Below are 16,747 nucleotides of genomic sequence, written 5' to 3'. Positions count from 1 at the left end.
TGTTTGTCACTTGAGTTGTTTATATTAATTTTGCCATTACAAATGCTATAGAGCACCCGGCAAACTTTGCGTGAGCATTTTATAAAGCATTCGGAGCAATAATTGTGACGAATGAATATGCAAAACGAATAAATGAAAACCACAGTAAAACGTACATAGCTGATGGATATAACCGCATTCATTTATTATTTATAAAATGACCGTCTAATTCCCGTATAGGTTTTATGGGAAGATCGTAACCTAAAGTCACCAGTGCACGTTCTTTAAAAAAAAAAATTTTTCTTTTATTTTATTAATCTATTTGTAGGCCTATGCGATAACCTCATCTTTGCCATAGGTTTTACTTGAATTGACATACTGATCTTCCTTCTTAGGTATTTTGGAGAATCTTTGTTCCTCTTTTTCCCCACATTTATCTGTGGTCTATCCTGGAGTGAAAGCCATGGTATTCGGGTGTAATGGATGTGTTGAAATACCTAGAGATAATGACAGGCAAAGTTAAAAATGGTGCTGGAGGGAGTATGCATTCCAAGATGGAGAGAATGAGGGAGAGGGAAAATAACGTTCTCTCACACAGAAGCCTACATTCCAAACATTGCCTCCGTAGTCTCATTCAAACTGGTACCTCCATCGGAGGAAGGCAAACAGTTTAAGGTTGACACACCGACGCATTTGGTCAGCGAAAAATAAACAAGTCCACAGTGCGCAAAACTGTGACGCGCAATGGGTAAGGGAGTGGGTACCTGAGGTACTCTCGTCGATAGGGGCGCGTCCGCAAAACACAATCGCACCAGGAAAGTGGAGAGAAAACTCATACCTCTATACTCGTCAGTGATAATGTCACACAGGCACACCTACAGTGCCAGCAACCAGCAGCGAGCACAGGAAGCAGACAGATAAATATAGACTCGCGCGGAGACCCGGAGACGATCGGCGGAGCAGGATACTCACAGACTAGTATCCTACACCTGAGGGAATCCGTGGAGGCCGAGTGGGAGTGGCGAATTAAAGACTGGGACCGGGGCCGGGGGGAAACTAAACTATATGCGCCGAGTGGTCTCTGTGCTGGGGTCAAGTGACTGACGGTCAGGTAGCTGGAAACCTCTAGGGACAGTTTCAAAAATGTATTCTGGCTGCGTTTTTGCAAACCATTACCCGCTGACAGAGTAAGGCTTGGTTTTCTATTTGGATTCCCGACACTTTAAAAAGGACGAAAGGAATAAATACCTGTCAGGTGAGTTATCCACTAGTAACTTCATTAATTAATCATAGACCTGCCATTACTTGGTACGCGTGAGCTACCTCTGTTAGTTACGAAGCTAAAAAGTAACGTTCTGTAACAACGGAATTCGCGAACTACTATGTTGTGCGCGAGGCACTGCTCCAACCCCCAGGCAGCTGTGTCTTTAAGTGCTTGCTTTTCATTGTCTTTGATGTTTTGCAGCTACACTATATTATTGAATCGGTAAAGCTGCTTGTACAAGCATTGTATGCCTACTAACGCGAGAGCCGAATTAATATAATTTGAAGGTTGGTCTTGGCGTTTGTTAATACGCCAGTGCACGAGTTATAGATTTTAAACTTAATTCTGCTTTCTTCAGATGTTAAGTTGAAATGCGCACTGAGAAAGACCCAACCAGAGTTACCGAACATGTCGAACTTTACAGTGTTTGTTCTGATTACAATAAGGGCCATTTCCGGTTTGCATTGAATTTGATTAGGTGTGATTTACGTTGCTATAGTGATTGAAAAGCGTTTGCGTCTGGAATTTAGAACGAAGAGAGCTTTAAACTGCATTAAGCAAGAGAACGTGGTTAAATGGGGACGGCTTAATAACACCTGCGGCAACCAGAAACCAAACACACAATTTCGCCATCTCAAACTCTCAAAAAAAAAAAAAAAACTACCCTATTCTCCGGTTACATATAATTATCCCTTTCTGAACTGCAATCTAAGGTGGAAGGGGAACAGAAAATTCCCTCTTGGACATTTAGTTAGGATGTCTTAAACAGGGCATTGCCCCATGTCCAGTTGTTTTTAAAAAAAGAACCTGCAATTTTTGACAACATTTCCTCAGTTAGGCTATACGGATACTTCACAGATCATAAAACAAACCCATGAGAGAGAGGTATGTGTGTGGACTTTGGAGTGTGAAACTGTTTGTGGTTATGCACCAGTTATGATGAGCTGAACCAACGCTGACCCCACAACCGTTCACCTGCTCCCTTCCTGGTATTGCACAAGTCGGCTCAGCCACACTTTCAGGGCGAGACTGGTGCAGGGTTTCTGGGTAGTTTCTCTGTATTGCCCCGAGCCTCCGTTTCTAAATCCTGACCCTCGGTGTGCACAGTATGTAGTTTAGTGTGTGATCCCTTGAGGTGGGAGAGATGGGGGGGGGGGGGGGGTTTATGAAGTGTTAGCCTTTAGCACGGAGCATCCCCAGAGATTGCCATAGGTGGGCGTAGGGGCTGGGGAGTCTCTCCTGTAACAGATCCTGTATGTCTGAAACCTGGTTACATGCACAGGTGAAAGGGATAACACGCCCGATGGTATAGTGGATAAGGCGTGTTGTTGCGGGCTCAGCTCTACTGCTGTGTTCTCTGTTTTTACTTTAGTTGTATTACGCGCCAGTTTACAGTGGTATGGAAAAGACAGAGTGGGATGCAATTGCTTAATATTATAAGTTAATATAGGGTGAGCATATGAATGAAAAACGGATATTTTGGCTTTGTTCGGCGCTAACCAGGACCTCTGAAATAGCTGCAGGTATATTCTGTATATTCAATCATTCACGTTCCTTACCAAGTTTAAGTCCATAGTTAAGACTCAGTGCGTTAAGCCGTCTACCAGACCTATTAAGCCAGTGTAGTTTAGCCTACAGTTGGTGGCTTGGATTTGACTGTTCCTGGGAACTGAGATGCCTGACCGGTTCACAGAGGAGTCAGAAAGTTTGGGCATACTGTTTTTTTGGGGATTTAAGCGATCTGACGGCTTGTGGTCTGGTCGTTGCTATAGCCATGAATGCAAAGCAGGCCCCAAGCTGTTCCTACAGTGGAGCCACAATGGGCTTTTAAGGCCCCTGCCATTCCTGACTCCAAACGGAATAAGAAAGGATGGTAGGAGACAAAAGAGAAGGAGAGAGAGAGGGGGAGGGATGGGAGGAGGAGGGACGAGGGGAGGGACTGAGGTGCAGGAGGTGGGGGATGGAGAGAGACAGGTCTGGAAGAGCAGTAGAAGGAGAGAGGGAGGGATGAAGGGGGGAAGAGAGGTCATTCTTCCTCGCTGTGTTCCTGCGTTTCGCATCTGAAGGTGTCCTCTGACCTCTGACCTATAGGTGAGCTCAGGCGCACAGGTATACCTGCGGGTTCTCTGAGCTGATCACATGACTCACTGAGAGCGAGTCCCAACATGCAGTGGGTGATTTGTTTAAAAAAAAAAAAAAAAAAAAAGTAAAAATAAAAATTGTTGACAGAATTAGCAAAAATGTTGACGTATGGAGTCGTTTGCTCAAGGTGTAATTGCTCTTTCAATCAGTCACAGTTGCTAGGTAACAAATAACACAACATGGTGGCAGTATTCACAGGCCAATAAAATTGGTTTCCGTTGATAAAAAATATATTTTTTTAAATCACGATGTGGAGTTGCTGGGCGGAGGACCGCTTTCACCCACTTTACCGGAGGGGGTAGTTTCCAGAAATCTGAATTAATGTGAGGTCCACCATCCTGGCCCCGTCTTCCTTTAATCTGAACCCCTGCAGTCATGGTACTGAGGCCTAAGTTTGCCCCCACGGGCCCAGCGCAGTACCACTGACTGACGTGCGCACGTGCCAGCCGTTAGCGGGTGAACGTTAGCATAGCGGAGAGGGTGGGGATGTGATCGTGCCGCACACACACCAGGGAGTTGTGTGGGAAGACTCCATAGAACGTGCTAGAATGTCACCCGGAAAGACTCTCCCACTGAGCTGGAAGGCTACGCGTGCCGCGTCGCACCACCCACAGAGAGTTTAATTCTCTCCGATTGACAGTTAGACCTGATGCTGGAGGTGATGCTGCAGCCCAGTGCAAGCTTTCGGAGACCCCAGACTGAAGGCACCGAAGACTTCAGGATGTTGAAACTCTGGGATGCTGGAGGTTCATGATGTCATAAGGGTTTTGACGGAGTTCCTGTCAAGTGCACACACCTATGCGCGCACGTACGGTGTTACTTTACTGTAAACTGTCGAGAACAGAGTTATGAAATGCGGGAGCACGGTTCCTTCAGCTCTTATGCAGATTTCCTTTTCTCTCTTGAAAAATTATATTCAAATTCACCCTGCTCTCGCACAACACTGTACGCACACTCTGAAATATACTCTTCTCTCACACGAGTTTGCTGGTGTCTCACTTCGAGAGCACCTGTGCACGTTCAAATTCATCCCACGTTCTCGTGAACGTCTCTGTGTTCTCGCTCAAACTTCCCTCTCCTCGCTCTCGGTTTTCTGAGCAAAAGCACAGCTGAAAGTGATACACCAAGGAGAGCAGGTTAAGGGTTTGACCAATGAAATTGTTAGGCCTACTCCTCCCCTACATTCTCATTGGTTGGAGAAGGGTGCAGCCTTTGGTTCAGGAAGTATGTTTTCCCATTCAGAATTCCCACTAGCAATTTTACTTTTACGATTTTACGACACAGAATCAGGGAGGCTCCCGGGCAATTAAACGATACTTTGTGGTTATTTTATACCCTTTGGTTATAAATCTTTCCACTTCGTTTATGAGAAGTCATGTTTTTCCTGTAAGTTCGGTTTGTCAAATGGCACTGAATACTACAATACCCATGAGCATTACCGGCCAGAAGACGACAGTCAGAAAGGCAAAATTCTACCAGGTGAACAGCGAGAGAAGCCGCCTATGCATACGGTTTTGTGCGAGCAGGGTAGATTTGAGGACGCACACACTATATGACCAAAAGTATTTGGACGCCCCTTGGTCTGGGCCAGTTATTCATGGTTTGGGCTAGGCCCCTTAGTTCCAGTGAAGGCAAATCTTAATACTACCACTTACAATCACATTCTAGATGATTCTGTGCTTCCCCAACCTTTCCAGTTTCAGCATGGCAGTGGGCACATGGCAAGGTCCATTTTGACATGGTTTTGTCGAGAACGGTGTGGAAGAACTTGACTGGCCTGCACAGAGCCTTGACCTCCACCCCGTCCAACACCTTTGGAATCAACTGGAAAGCCAACTGCGAGCCAGGCCAAATTGCCCAATCAGTGCCCGACCTCACTAATGCTCTTCTGGCTGAATGGAAGCAAATCCCAGCAACGCTCCCAACATCTAGTATACAGCCTTCCCAGGAGAGTGAAGGCTGGTATAGCAGCAAATGGTGGACCAACTCCACATTAATGGCCATAATTTTGGCTTAGATGTTGGAAGTCAGGTGTCCACATACTTTTTTATTTTTGCGTGAGAGTAAAGGAAACCTGCGTGAGAGCTCCAGGAACTGTGCTCTCGAATTTAATTACTCTGTTCTCGGCAGTTGGCAGTAAAACGCGCACACACACACACACACGCACACGTCACACACGCACACACGTATGTGAGTGCGCAGTCACACGCGGGCTCCCACCCTCAAGGCTAACCGAGCGGCTGACTCAGCGCCGCGCTCCATTGTGCCCCGTGTTTGCACTGCAGGGCTGAACGAGGCCGGGCCGTCCCGCCGGGAGAGGCTGAACGGGCCGGGCCCTAAAAAAAGGCCGAGGGGGGGGCGAGACGGAAGGAGCACGGGACTGACACGGACAGGGCTGGGGTGTGAGGGGGGAGAAAGAGAAGGAGAGCTTCTGGAAAGATAGAAATGAGTGTGCTGTGGGAGGACTATGTTTGGAAGGAAGCCAGGGAGAAATGAAAAACACACCCTTTACATTTATCCAGAGTGCCTTACACAATTTTTTTTTTTTTACATTGCCTCCCTTTTGTTGGATAATACTCTGAAGCAATGCCAAGTGCCTTGCGTGAGGGTGCAATAACGGTGCTCTCCCCAGGAATCGAACCCGTGACCCTTCGGTTATAAGACCGGCCCCTTTGCCCATTATGCTGCTCTGAGGTCAGTAGATGGGCCCTGCAGTGGAACGCGGTACCCTTCACGCTGGCAGTTAATCACAGTCTTATCTCTGAGCTGCTCGCCCAGCAGGTGATTGCAGGGTGTTCCTGCAGTACACTTTTTAAAAGCCCTGGGGCAATGAATATGGGCTTGTACTTGGTTGTGTATATACTCATGCAACGCGCACACACACACACACACACCACACGCACTCTCTCTCTCTCACGCACACACTCTTTCACACATACACACCACACTCACACACACCGCACATACCTCTCACGCACACACTCTTTCACACATACACACCACACTCACACACACACACATACCCACACACACACGTACAACACAACACATGCACACACACCCTCACAGACAGACGCACACAACACATACACACACGCACGCACACTCAACATACAACACAACACATGCACACACACCCTCACAGAGACACGCACACACACTCAGTACAACGCATACACACACACACCCAACAGACCTTCACAGAGACGCACACACACACATGCACACACACGCAACTGATAAACAGTTAACTATTGCCCCTCATAAAATTACAGAAGGCCTATTTTATAGGACCTGAGTCTGAGTGAGTCCACAAGGTCATTTACATTCATTTCAGCTTCTGTTGTGTTTTCTAAACTAGAAATCAGTGCTTTGAGCTGAACCCAGTCAAAATAACTGCAGCAATGACACACGGTCACCCGCTCAACGAACATTTACCCACTTTAAAACTGATAACGGTCTTCATTTTATGATCTATCTGTGGCATCTTTATTTTTGTTTTGAAACCGTTTCACTCATTCTGGGGGCAGGTTTTTCCCCATCAGGTATATCTTATCAATTTAGACCCTGAACGCAAAGTGGAAACGTCACACCGATCTGCAGGGGAGGCACAGGAACTCTGTACCTCAGGGTTGCGGGTTTGAACCCCTGATGTGGGTCACCGTACTCCACCTCTACTCTGCACGCTTACCTGTTGAGCAGGATTGGGCAGTTCCGGTCCTGGAGGACCAGTGTGTGTGCAGGCTTCTGTTTACACCATTTGCCCTGGACAAATGAGCTAACTGGCTGTATGCACCAGAACTGGTTCACTCGTAGTTTAGATGACAAGAAAAGGTCTCATATGGAGACACAAGAACAGTCTTTGGCTGTCATTCATGTGCTTATCAAGAAATGTCAGATGGCATAATTCAGGAGTAATTAAGGCCAGAAGTTGGCATGAAAACCAGAAACAGATACATCCCTCGATGCCCACCTCTGCTCTAGAGTGATATAGAGGATTAATGACAGCAGTGGGGAAGTTTCTGTCTCTGCTTCCACATATCAGAACTGTTTTTTGTACAAAAGTCCTTGCTGTGCTCAAATATACCAATGATCCAGCTTTGGGTAGACAAAGATTCCTATATTGGCTTTTAGAGGTGATTTAACTGGTAAATTAACTAGTGAGAGACACCTGCGACACTTTTGGATGAGTGACAGGCTGGGTTCGAATCCCTCCTCAGACTCTCAAAAACCGCTTACTCATTACACTGCCTTGCTGGGTAACTACAACTAAAACATTGAAACTATTGCTTTTGCGTCTGTACAAGCTTTGCGGTAAACTCATTCATATTTCTGAAATCCAAATAAAATGCACCCTCGCTTTAGAGAGTTCCGCTTTTGGCATTTTGACTGAGTTTAGCGTTAGCTACCTTGCTAACGAGACGAAAGTGACGATGGCAAAGGACTGTTCTGCCGTTCCTACGGTTCGATACTTTTTGGCTGGACCGCGACAGCGGGGCCAACCCTACACACGCGAATGTCTGTGACTGACTGAGTGAGTGACGAAGTTACACCATTGGTCGGCCGAGTTATGACGTCACACCATTGGTCGGCCGGTCCAGTGATATACTAGGTTTTGACCTGGTCTTGTTAACTAGGCTACTGTCGCTACCCTGCAATGCCACATTTCTAGATGAATGTTAGCCAGCCCTATATATCCTCTACCAGCATACAAACAATTAGTAGGTCTGTCATGTACAATAGCCCATTAAAAACGCTTCCATTTAAAAATGACATACACTTTCATTTATTTGTCATTCATGGTAAAGGGAAAATGATTTAATCCATGCCTATGTCTTTCTAGAATCTGTGTTTGCATGCATTTATGTGTATGCATGTTTCTCATAGCCTACATTTATACGAATTACTATTATCACTAAATCATAACAAACACGGTACAAAATAAATGATATCTGATGAAAAACATATTTTCAATGTACAAAAATGCCAAGTTACTCATACATTCAAAGCACTGTCTAGAAGTAATCTGTCAGAGTATTGATGTTAAAATTGTGCCAGGTTATATGAAACAATATTGCCTATCTTAGCTCACACAAATTAAGCAAGCTGTATTCCCAAGCAATGTTACCCAATGTTTCCTAAATTGTTTTGAAGTAATGTTTTTGAGGTGCCTAGATTTGAAGTAATGACTTACAGACAGCACTTTGTATGTGTGAGTGACTTGGCATTTTTGTACGTTGAAAAACGTGTTTTTCATCAGACGGTATGATTACTTAATTACTTTTGTTCTTTTTCTGCGTTCTGCGATTGCGTGTGTCACATGATCTTCATAGTCAGTGTCGCAGGCGGGGCTCGACTCGTTGGCCATTAAATACTGCATCGGCGAAAAAAAAAAGGGCGTGGGGCCTTTCTTCTTCTTCAGGTTTATTTTCAGGTCCGCTAGTCAGCACCTTTTCTTTTTCGCTAGGGGGTTCAGGTAACCATATTTCGCCGCTGAAATCATCGCCTCCTTTTCTCCCAACCTGTAAAGGAAGTTCTTTGTGCCGGCGGGGGTGTTGTTTGAATTGTAATATGGGTAATCTTTTCCTGAATGTAATTATACCCCCACCACCCCTCCCCCTCTCTCCAATCTTTTTTTTGCAATCTTCAGGTGGAGCGAGTGTATGTCAATAGGAGCTCGTTGAAGCGGTCATGACACCTCGCCGTCTCTAGGGGTCACTCTCCCTCTGATAATGGGCCCGGAGGACGACGCTGCACAGACACGCACGGTAGAGTCAGCCTGCGTTACACATTGCCTGTTGAAGGAATAAAGGCCTAATTTCGCAGCAGGAATTTTAAACTGCGAATCATTTGTTAATGTTCACCGGTCAGGCTTTTACGGTTGGTCGCTCCTGTCGAACCACACATGCACTTCCTGTGAGAACAGACACGCTTTGCGCTGAAGATGCTCCGGAGCGACTCGTTTTTTTTATTGTTCTCCTTAAACTGCTGACACTTTACATTGCTGCCATTTAACAGACACACTTCATCTGTGGATAATTACGCAATATTACCTTGTGTCCATTTACACAGCTCTACAGCATATGTACACGGGAGCAATTCAGGTTAAGCGCCTTACTTTACATTACATTACATTACAGGCATTTAGCAGACGCTCTTATCCAGAGCGACTTACACAACTTTTTACATAGCATTTTACATTGTATCCATTTATACAGCTGGATATATACTGAAGCAATGCAGGTTAAGTACCTTGCTTAAGGGTACAACGGCAGTGTCCTTACCCGGGAATCGAATCTGCGACCTTTTGGTTACAAGCCCAGTTCCTTACCCACTGTGCTACACTCCGTACTTAAAGATATCACAGCGGCTCCCTGTCTGGGAATCAAACCTGCAACCTCTGGCTTACAAGCCCAGCTCCCTAACCATGCTGCAGTGTGCATATGCTACACTGCAACCTGTATTCTGATATTTATTTGAATTTTTCTGCCTGTTGGTGTGAATGAATATCATACAGTATATAATCACACACGGAGAAAGATATGCAGTGCCTGTGGAGGCAGATTGAGTTGTGTTAAAAATATAATATTCAATCTTTGGGGTTCAGCCAAATTAGGGCTAAAATTGAAACCTACATGATGGTAAATCTGTAGGAACAGGGTTGGGCAGCCGTGCTGTAGACCATTCAAACACGACGCTAAAGTGATTTATTCTTCCCTCTCGCCCCTCCCATTCTCTCTCCTTTCACCCAATGCAGATGATGGCCACGCCTCCGCCCTCTCCCCCCCTCTCCCGCTACCCCCTCGACCCCTTTACCAGCGTCCCCTGCCCGGCCCCGCCCCCCTGCTCCCCTTGCCCCTCCCCGCCTCCGCCCGGCAACGCCAGCCCCGCCCACGGGGGCGTGACCCATCGGGCCCTGCGCAGCCGCCACCTGGCGCACCTGGACCCCTGGAGGAGGCACAGCTGGGAGCCCGGGGCCGTGGCGCCGGGCTGCCCGCCCAACGAGACCCGCAGGTAGGGGGCGCTCTTTCCTCCACTTCTCTCCGTTATTATTAAGGTTGTGTCCGGAACAACTTACTTACCTTCTACGGAGTGTGTAAGCTGAGTTTACTGGATGAGGAAGTTGTGTTCAGCTGTTCACTGTGCGTGTTCAGATGCACACTTTTCAGGAAGTAAACCATACTTATTATGAGGTCTTATAGAGAGGAAGAGGCGGAGCCATCTTTGGGTGCCATAAATAAGAGAGGAAGAAGTGGGTCTTTTTGCTACAAGAGCAGAATGTCTTATGACACTTCCACAGTACCGTTGGAAAATAGCATAGAGGATATTTTTTTGCATACTGCCTATTGCATGCTCTAAAGGTTCACATTAAAAAGTAGGCAGTATGTTTAGCATGTAGTACGTATTTTGAAGACGCAGTAATTTAGTGGTTGTTTCGGACACATTCTTTTTTTCACTTGGACATACTGGAAGTGACTGTGACCGCTATGAGCCAATCAGAAGATTTCATCCTCCGTGACGAAGCTCTATGATTGGTAGTGCGTGGTAGCTCCACCCATTTCACAGGTTTGCCCGATGCTACACACTGGCTTTCTGTGAACGCTCCTGTTTGCATGTTGTGTGAACATTATGCTGCTTGCTGAAGTTTTTCCTTGCTCTCTCACTGCTCAGTGTGGTTTTGTCTTTTATCTGTCTTTTCAAATCTTCCTCATTTCTTCTCCTGACAGCTCTTGAATGAACCAGTGTAGTTCTGCTGAGTTTGCTCTTTTTCCACCTGTCTCTCTCTCTCTCTCTGCAAGTCTTTGTTCAGCTCCTGAGCGAATTCCCTCAACACCGGTTCACATTAACACTTTAATTTTCTCGCTGTCAGCCTGCTGAATCTGTCTGATTCATTATCTGCTTGCTGCTTGTCAGCAGCAGTTGTATACTAACGAATGAGCACTAATCTAGCCTAATGGAAGATGATGTCTGTTTATTGATTTTGTTTATTGAACAGATTGATTTGTGCAGTTCTCTGGAAAGCCTTTTCCCCTGAGTAAGTCAGTAGATCTCACTTGACCGTCCTTCTCGTGACGATTAAATTTGTTCCCGCCGCCCAGCCACTTGTGTGGGTCTGCTGGTTTTTTGTTCTTAACTGAAAATCAGCATGTTTAGACCAAAGAAAGCAGGAGAGGTGAGTTAACTATGCACTATCACTTACTTTAACCGATAAATTAAGTACCAATGAGAACCAACACAGCCCGAAGCATTCTTGAACTGTGGATTTGTCTCTCCAAACCTTTTTTACTGAAACAAGGTTTTCTGTGTCGGAAACGGCGATGCTTTCAGCCCGACTGCGGGTTTTTTTTCGTAGCGTCCGTAGAAGGGGCGCTCAGCGTCGCTGGTAAACGACTCTGGCCTCGCGCTAACAATAGGGCGATCATTACGCTCCCAAATGTTCCGTCCGGGACTGGGGAAGACCGACAGTCGCTGACGCCGCCGCGAGGGAAATCTGAAGTACCAGGCCGTAAGAAATGAAGGATTATTGCAGTAGGGTTAAAGTATCCGTGTTTGATTGTCGAAAAATCTAGAGAGCTATTATGCATTTGCCAGGAGGCTATGCCGATTGCAACCTGCGTGTGCAGTTGGCTTTTCAGATATGACTTCTGTGCAGCGCTGGGTACAGGAGACTGCAGGTCAGCACCACTAACTGTAAACCTTGTGTCAATTTTGAAGATTTGCCAGAAGTGCACCGGACGACAAGGGAAGTTTCTTACCATCAGATAAGGTGGCATCGTCAATAAGGTCTCATTACGAGATGTTACAAATGAAGTTGCTAAAGTACTACGAAGCTATTAATACTTTACGGTGTGAGATCACAAATATGTGATTAGAATGTTCTTAATTGAACATTCTAATGCTGATGTAACAATCAGTGCTGGTAATTGAAAGCAATCGAGTTCTAGAATGCAGAATTTAAAAAAAAACATTCCAAGAACATTAATAGTACTAATACTAATAATGATAACTTCATTGTTGTGTTTGGCGTACAATGCTCTCAAATCTCTTTCATTCCAAATAAGACACAATAAATCAGAAAAGCAGAAAACATTACTGACCCTGTCTGAGGCATTTATCCAAGCTTTCAGCTGGACCTGACCATTTTTAATACTGACTAAGCGCTTGACTCAAAGCTTCTGAAATGCACATAATAGACATAGGCCCTTTGAACATGGGAGGACGCTCAGACCCCCTGTTTCAGTACTGCCCCTCCCCTCCGTCTCTGTGACAGCCGTCGATGGTGCATCGTCAGCGGGGGGTGAAATGGGGGCATCCCGGCTTTACCGCAAATGGGGGCTATCCCTATCACAGCCCCCTCTCTGTGCGGGGGGACACAGGCAGATCTATATGATGGGCCCTGGGACCCCATGGCTCCATTGTCCCCCCCCCACCCGCCCAGCACACTGAACCTGTTGTCCGGGCCAGTGTGGCACTGGGCTGGCATTGTACCACTGCAGGGCCCTGCCTCTATCGCTATACCGCTACACAGTCTTAGAGGAGGATTCAAGCAGGAACGCTAACATAGATCGCACTGGTCAGCCTCTCCTGATAGTAGGGATAGCATCAGCTGTAGGGACAATGTATTTTTCTTTGGAGTTCTGGCACCTCCAGTGGTGAGAGAGACCAAAGTAAGCGCTGGAAGTTGTGTGGGTTAGCGATGTGAGTTAGCGGTGTGATTTAGCGGTGTAACTTGGGGCTGTGAGTTAGCGGTGTGATTTAGCAGTGTGATTTAGCAGTGTGATTTAGCGGTGTGAATTAGCAGTGTGAGTTAGCGGTGTGAGTTAGCGGTGTGATTTAGCGGTGTGAATTAGCAGTGTTAGTTAGCGGTGTGATTTAGCAGTGTGAGTTAGCGGTGTGATTTAGCAGTGTGATTTAGCAGTGTGAGTTAGCGGTGTGATTTAGCAGTGTGAGTTAGCGGTGTGAATTAGCAGTGTGAGTTAGCGGTGTGATTTAGCAGTGTGAGTTAGCGGTGTGAATTAGCAGTGTGAGTTAGCGGTGTGATTTAGCAGTGTGATTTAGCGGTGTGAATTAGCAGTGTGAGTTATTTGTGTAATTTAGCAGTGTGAGTTAGCGGTGTGAGTTATTTGTGTGATTTAGCAGTGTTAGTTAGCAGTGTGAATTAGCAGTGTGAGTTAGTGGTGTGATTTAGCAGTGCGAGTTAGCGGTGTGTGTTAGTGGTGTGTGTTAGCGGTGTGTGTTAGCAGTGTTAGTTAGTGGTGTGAGTTAGTGGTGTGAGTTAGCGGTGTGTGTTAGTGGTGTGAGTTAGCAGTGTGGGTTAGCGATGTGAGTTAGCAGTGTGTGTTAGCAGTGTGAGTTAGCGGTGTGTGTTAGCAGTGTTAGTTAGTGGTGTGAGTTAGTGGTGTGAGTTAGCAGTGTGTGTTAGTGGTGTGTGTTAGCAGTGTGAGTTAGCAGTGTGTGTTAGCAGTGTGAGTTAGTGGTGTGAGTTAGTGGTGTGAGTTAGCAGTGTGTGTTAGTGGTGTGTGTTAGCAGTGTGAGTTAGCAGTGTGTGTTAGCAGTGTTAGTGGTGTGAGTTAGTGGTGTGAGTTAGCAGTGTTAGATAGTGGTGTGAGTTAGTGGTGTGAGTTAGCTGTGTGTGTTAGTGGTGTGAGTTAGCAGTGTGAGTTAGCAGTGTGTGTTAGTGGTGTGAGTTAGCGGTGTGTGTTAGCAGTGTTAGTTAGTGGTGTGAGTTAGCAGTGTGTGTTAGTGGTGTGTGTTAGCAGTGTGAGTTAGCAGTGTGTGTTAGCGGTGTGTGTTAGCAGTGTGAGTTAGCGGTGTGAGTTAGCAGTGTGAGTTAGCAGTGTGTGTTAGCGGTGTGAGTTAGCAGTGTGTGTTAGCGGTGTGTGTTAGCAGTGTGAGTTAGCGGTGTGAGTTAGCAGTGTGAGTTAGCAGTGTGTGTTAGCGGTGTGAGTTAGCAGTGTGAGTTAGCAGTGTGTGTTAGCGGTGTGAGTTAGCAGTGTGAGTTAAATGTGTGAGATAGGGATGTGAGTTAGCGGTATGATGTAGTTTGGCAGAGTGGCGGTGTGAGTTAAGTGTGTGAGGTTGTAGTGCAAGTTAGGGATGTGAGTTAGCGGTGTGGGTTTGCAGTGTAGTTGAGATAGGAATGTAAGTTAGGGATGTGAGTTAGCGGTATGATGTAGTTTGGTGGAGTGGCGGTGTGAGTTAAGTGTGTGAGTTAGGGATGTAAGTTAGGGATGTGAGTTAGCAGTATGATGTAGTTCGGTGGAGTGGCAGTGTGAGTTAAGTGTGTGAGTTAGGGATGTGAGTTAGCGGTATGATGTAGTTTGGTGGAGTGGCGGTGTGAGTTAAGTGTGTGAGTTAGGGATGTAAGTTAGGGATGTGAGTTAGCGGTATGATGTAGTTTGGTGGAGTGGTGGTGTGAGTTAAGTGTGTGAGTTAGGGATGTAAGTTAGGGATGTGAGTTAGCGGTATGATGTAGTTTGGTGGAGTGGCGGTGTGAGTTAAGTGTGTGAGTTAGGGATGTAAGTTAGGGATGTGAGTTAGCGGTATGATGTAGTTCGGTGGAGTGGCGGTGTGAGTTAAGTGTGTGAGTTAGGGATGTAAGTTAGGGATGTGAGTTAGCGGTATGATGTAGTTTGGTGGAGTGGCGGTGTGAGTTAAGTTTGTGAGTTAGGGATGGACATAGCGACCGCTGTGAGACATATGAGGTAACGGTTTGGCCGTAACGGCGGTGATTGTGCTTGTCGGTAATGTCTCTCTCTGAAGCGGGAGGAGTCATAATGCTGATGGGGAGTGCTGATAGTTGATGGTAATAGTTTGTTTGTCGCTGAAAGATAATTAATGTGTACTGTAGTCTGACTGACTTGTGGTGTTCTTTTGGGTTTTTTCTCCTCTCAGAATTGACTCTGAGGTAAAAAAATTTAAATGTGATTCTCCAGATAATCAAACTTCATTTTAAAAATTGCTTGCACATTTTGTTTTCTCCTTCCTCTGGTATCCTTGCATCCCAATATTCCCTCTCTCTTTTTATTTTTCACCTTCTCTCCTTCTCCTTGTCCCTCCATCCTCTCTCTCTCCCCTTAACTTTGTTCAACTGTCTCTTGCTGTCATTATGCCTCTTTGCCTTTCCTCTCCTTTTAAAATTCTTCTTCTCCATCCACCTCCCTCTCTCATTCTCTTTCAATTCCTTCCTCTTTCTTTGCATCCCTCTTTCTTCCCTCCCTCTTTCTTTTCTGCTCTCTACACTCCCCTTCCTCTCCCTCTCCTTTTCCTAACCTCTTTCTTTCTCTCTCTCCCATCCCCCCTCTCTCTCTTCTCTCCCTTTATCTACCCAACCCTCTCTCCTCTCTATCTCTCTCTGTCTTACCCTTGCTCCCCCTCTTCCCTTCCTCTCTTCTCCCCATCACTCTCTCTCTGTCCCCGCCTCACCCCACCTCGCCCCCCTCTCAGTGTGAGCCTGGAGGATCTGGACCCGGAGGAGATGGAGAAGCTGCTGTGTGGGGCCCTGGGGCCACAGAGGGTCCCGGACCCGCGCCGGGTCCCCTTCCCTCAGTACGGCCAGGAGCCGGGGTCCCTGCAGTCCCTCACCGAGGAGGAGGCGGGGCCAGAGCCGCAGCACTACTCCGTACTGGAGGTGAGGCGTGGCCCAGTCGCTGCGCTGCGATTGGACTGCCTGGGCGTCAGTCAGCCCTGTATTATTGTAGAGACCCAAGTACAGACACTTGCACACACAGGGTAAGGTGTGAGCACACACCAGTACATGCACGCTTGTAGTGTGTGTGTGTGTGTGTGTGTGTGTGTATATGTTTTTGCAAGGTTGTGGGTGTGTATGTGTGTGTGTGTGTTTGTGTGAAAGGAAAGTGTGTGCTGTATGAATAGATGCAGTGTGTGCTGTATAATGCTCCACAGTATGAATGGGGCTGCTGTCTCTCTCTCTCTCTCTCTCTCACACTCTCCCTCTCTCTCTCTCTCTCTCTCTCTCTCTCTCCCTCACACTCTCCCTCTCTCTCTCTCTCTCTCTCTCTCTCAGGGTCAGTCCACTCAGCTGCAGGGCTGTAGTGCTTCAGCTCCGTCTCTGTGCCACGGTGTGGAGACCCGACCCCGGCCTCGCTCGCCCAAGCCCCCGCTGCGCCCCCGCTCACACTGCTACGGTGAGACCGCCGGGCGCGTCGCCCGGGTCCGAGCTCTCTGTCTGTCTGTCTGTCTGTCTGTCTGCCTGTCTGCCTGTCTGTCTGTCTGTCTGCCTGCCTGTCTGTCTGTCTGTCTGTCTGCCTGCCTGCCTGTCTGTCTGTCTGTCCATCTGTCTGTCTGTCTGTCTGTCTGTCCATCCGTCTGTCCGTCTGCCTGTCTGTCTGTCTGCCTGCC

At 46.9% G+C, this 16,747-nt stretch overlaps 1 protein-coding gene across 2 annotated transcripts in view; it reads left to right on the top strand.

Annotated features, from left to right (window-relative positions):
* Positions 1-772: 772 nt before the first annotated feature.
* arhgef1a (Rho guanine nucleotide exchange factor (GEF) 1a) overlaps positions 773-16,747 on the top strand; it is an 81,020-nt gene continuing 65,045 nt past the window's right edge. Inside the window, exons 1-5 of one of the 2 annotated variants that reach the window (XM_064348557.1) lie at positions 773-1,234; positions 9,036-9,153; positions 10,143-10,399; positions 15,833-16,016; positions 16,413-16,533. In XM_064348557.1, coding sequence (XP_064204627.1) covers positions 9,118-9,153; positions 10,143-10,399; positions 15,833-16,016; positions 16,413-16,533 — 598 coding nt within the window. In that variant the 5' untranslated portion in view covers positions 773-1,234; positions 9,036-9,117. Of the gene's footprint in view, positions 1,235-9,035; positions 9,154-10,142; positions 10,400-10,651; positions 10,952-15,832; positions 16,017-16,412; positions 16,534-16,747 lie in introns of those variants that run through there. The other variant, XM_064348555.1, reaches the window with a different exon arrangement.

Source organism: Anguilla rostrata, chromosome 8 (genome assembly GCF_018555375.3).
Source record: "Anguilla rostrata isolate EN2019 chromosome 8, ASM1855537v3, whole genome shotgun sequence".
Classification (NCBI taxonomy): Eukaryota; Metazoa; Chordata; class Actinopteri; order Anguilliformes; family Anguillidae; genus Anguilla; species Anguilla rostrata.
Note: the sequence above shows the minus strand (reverse complement) of the source record. Positions and strands in the feature narration are given on the sequence as shown.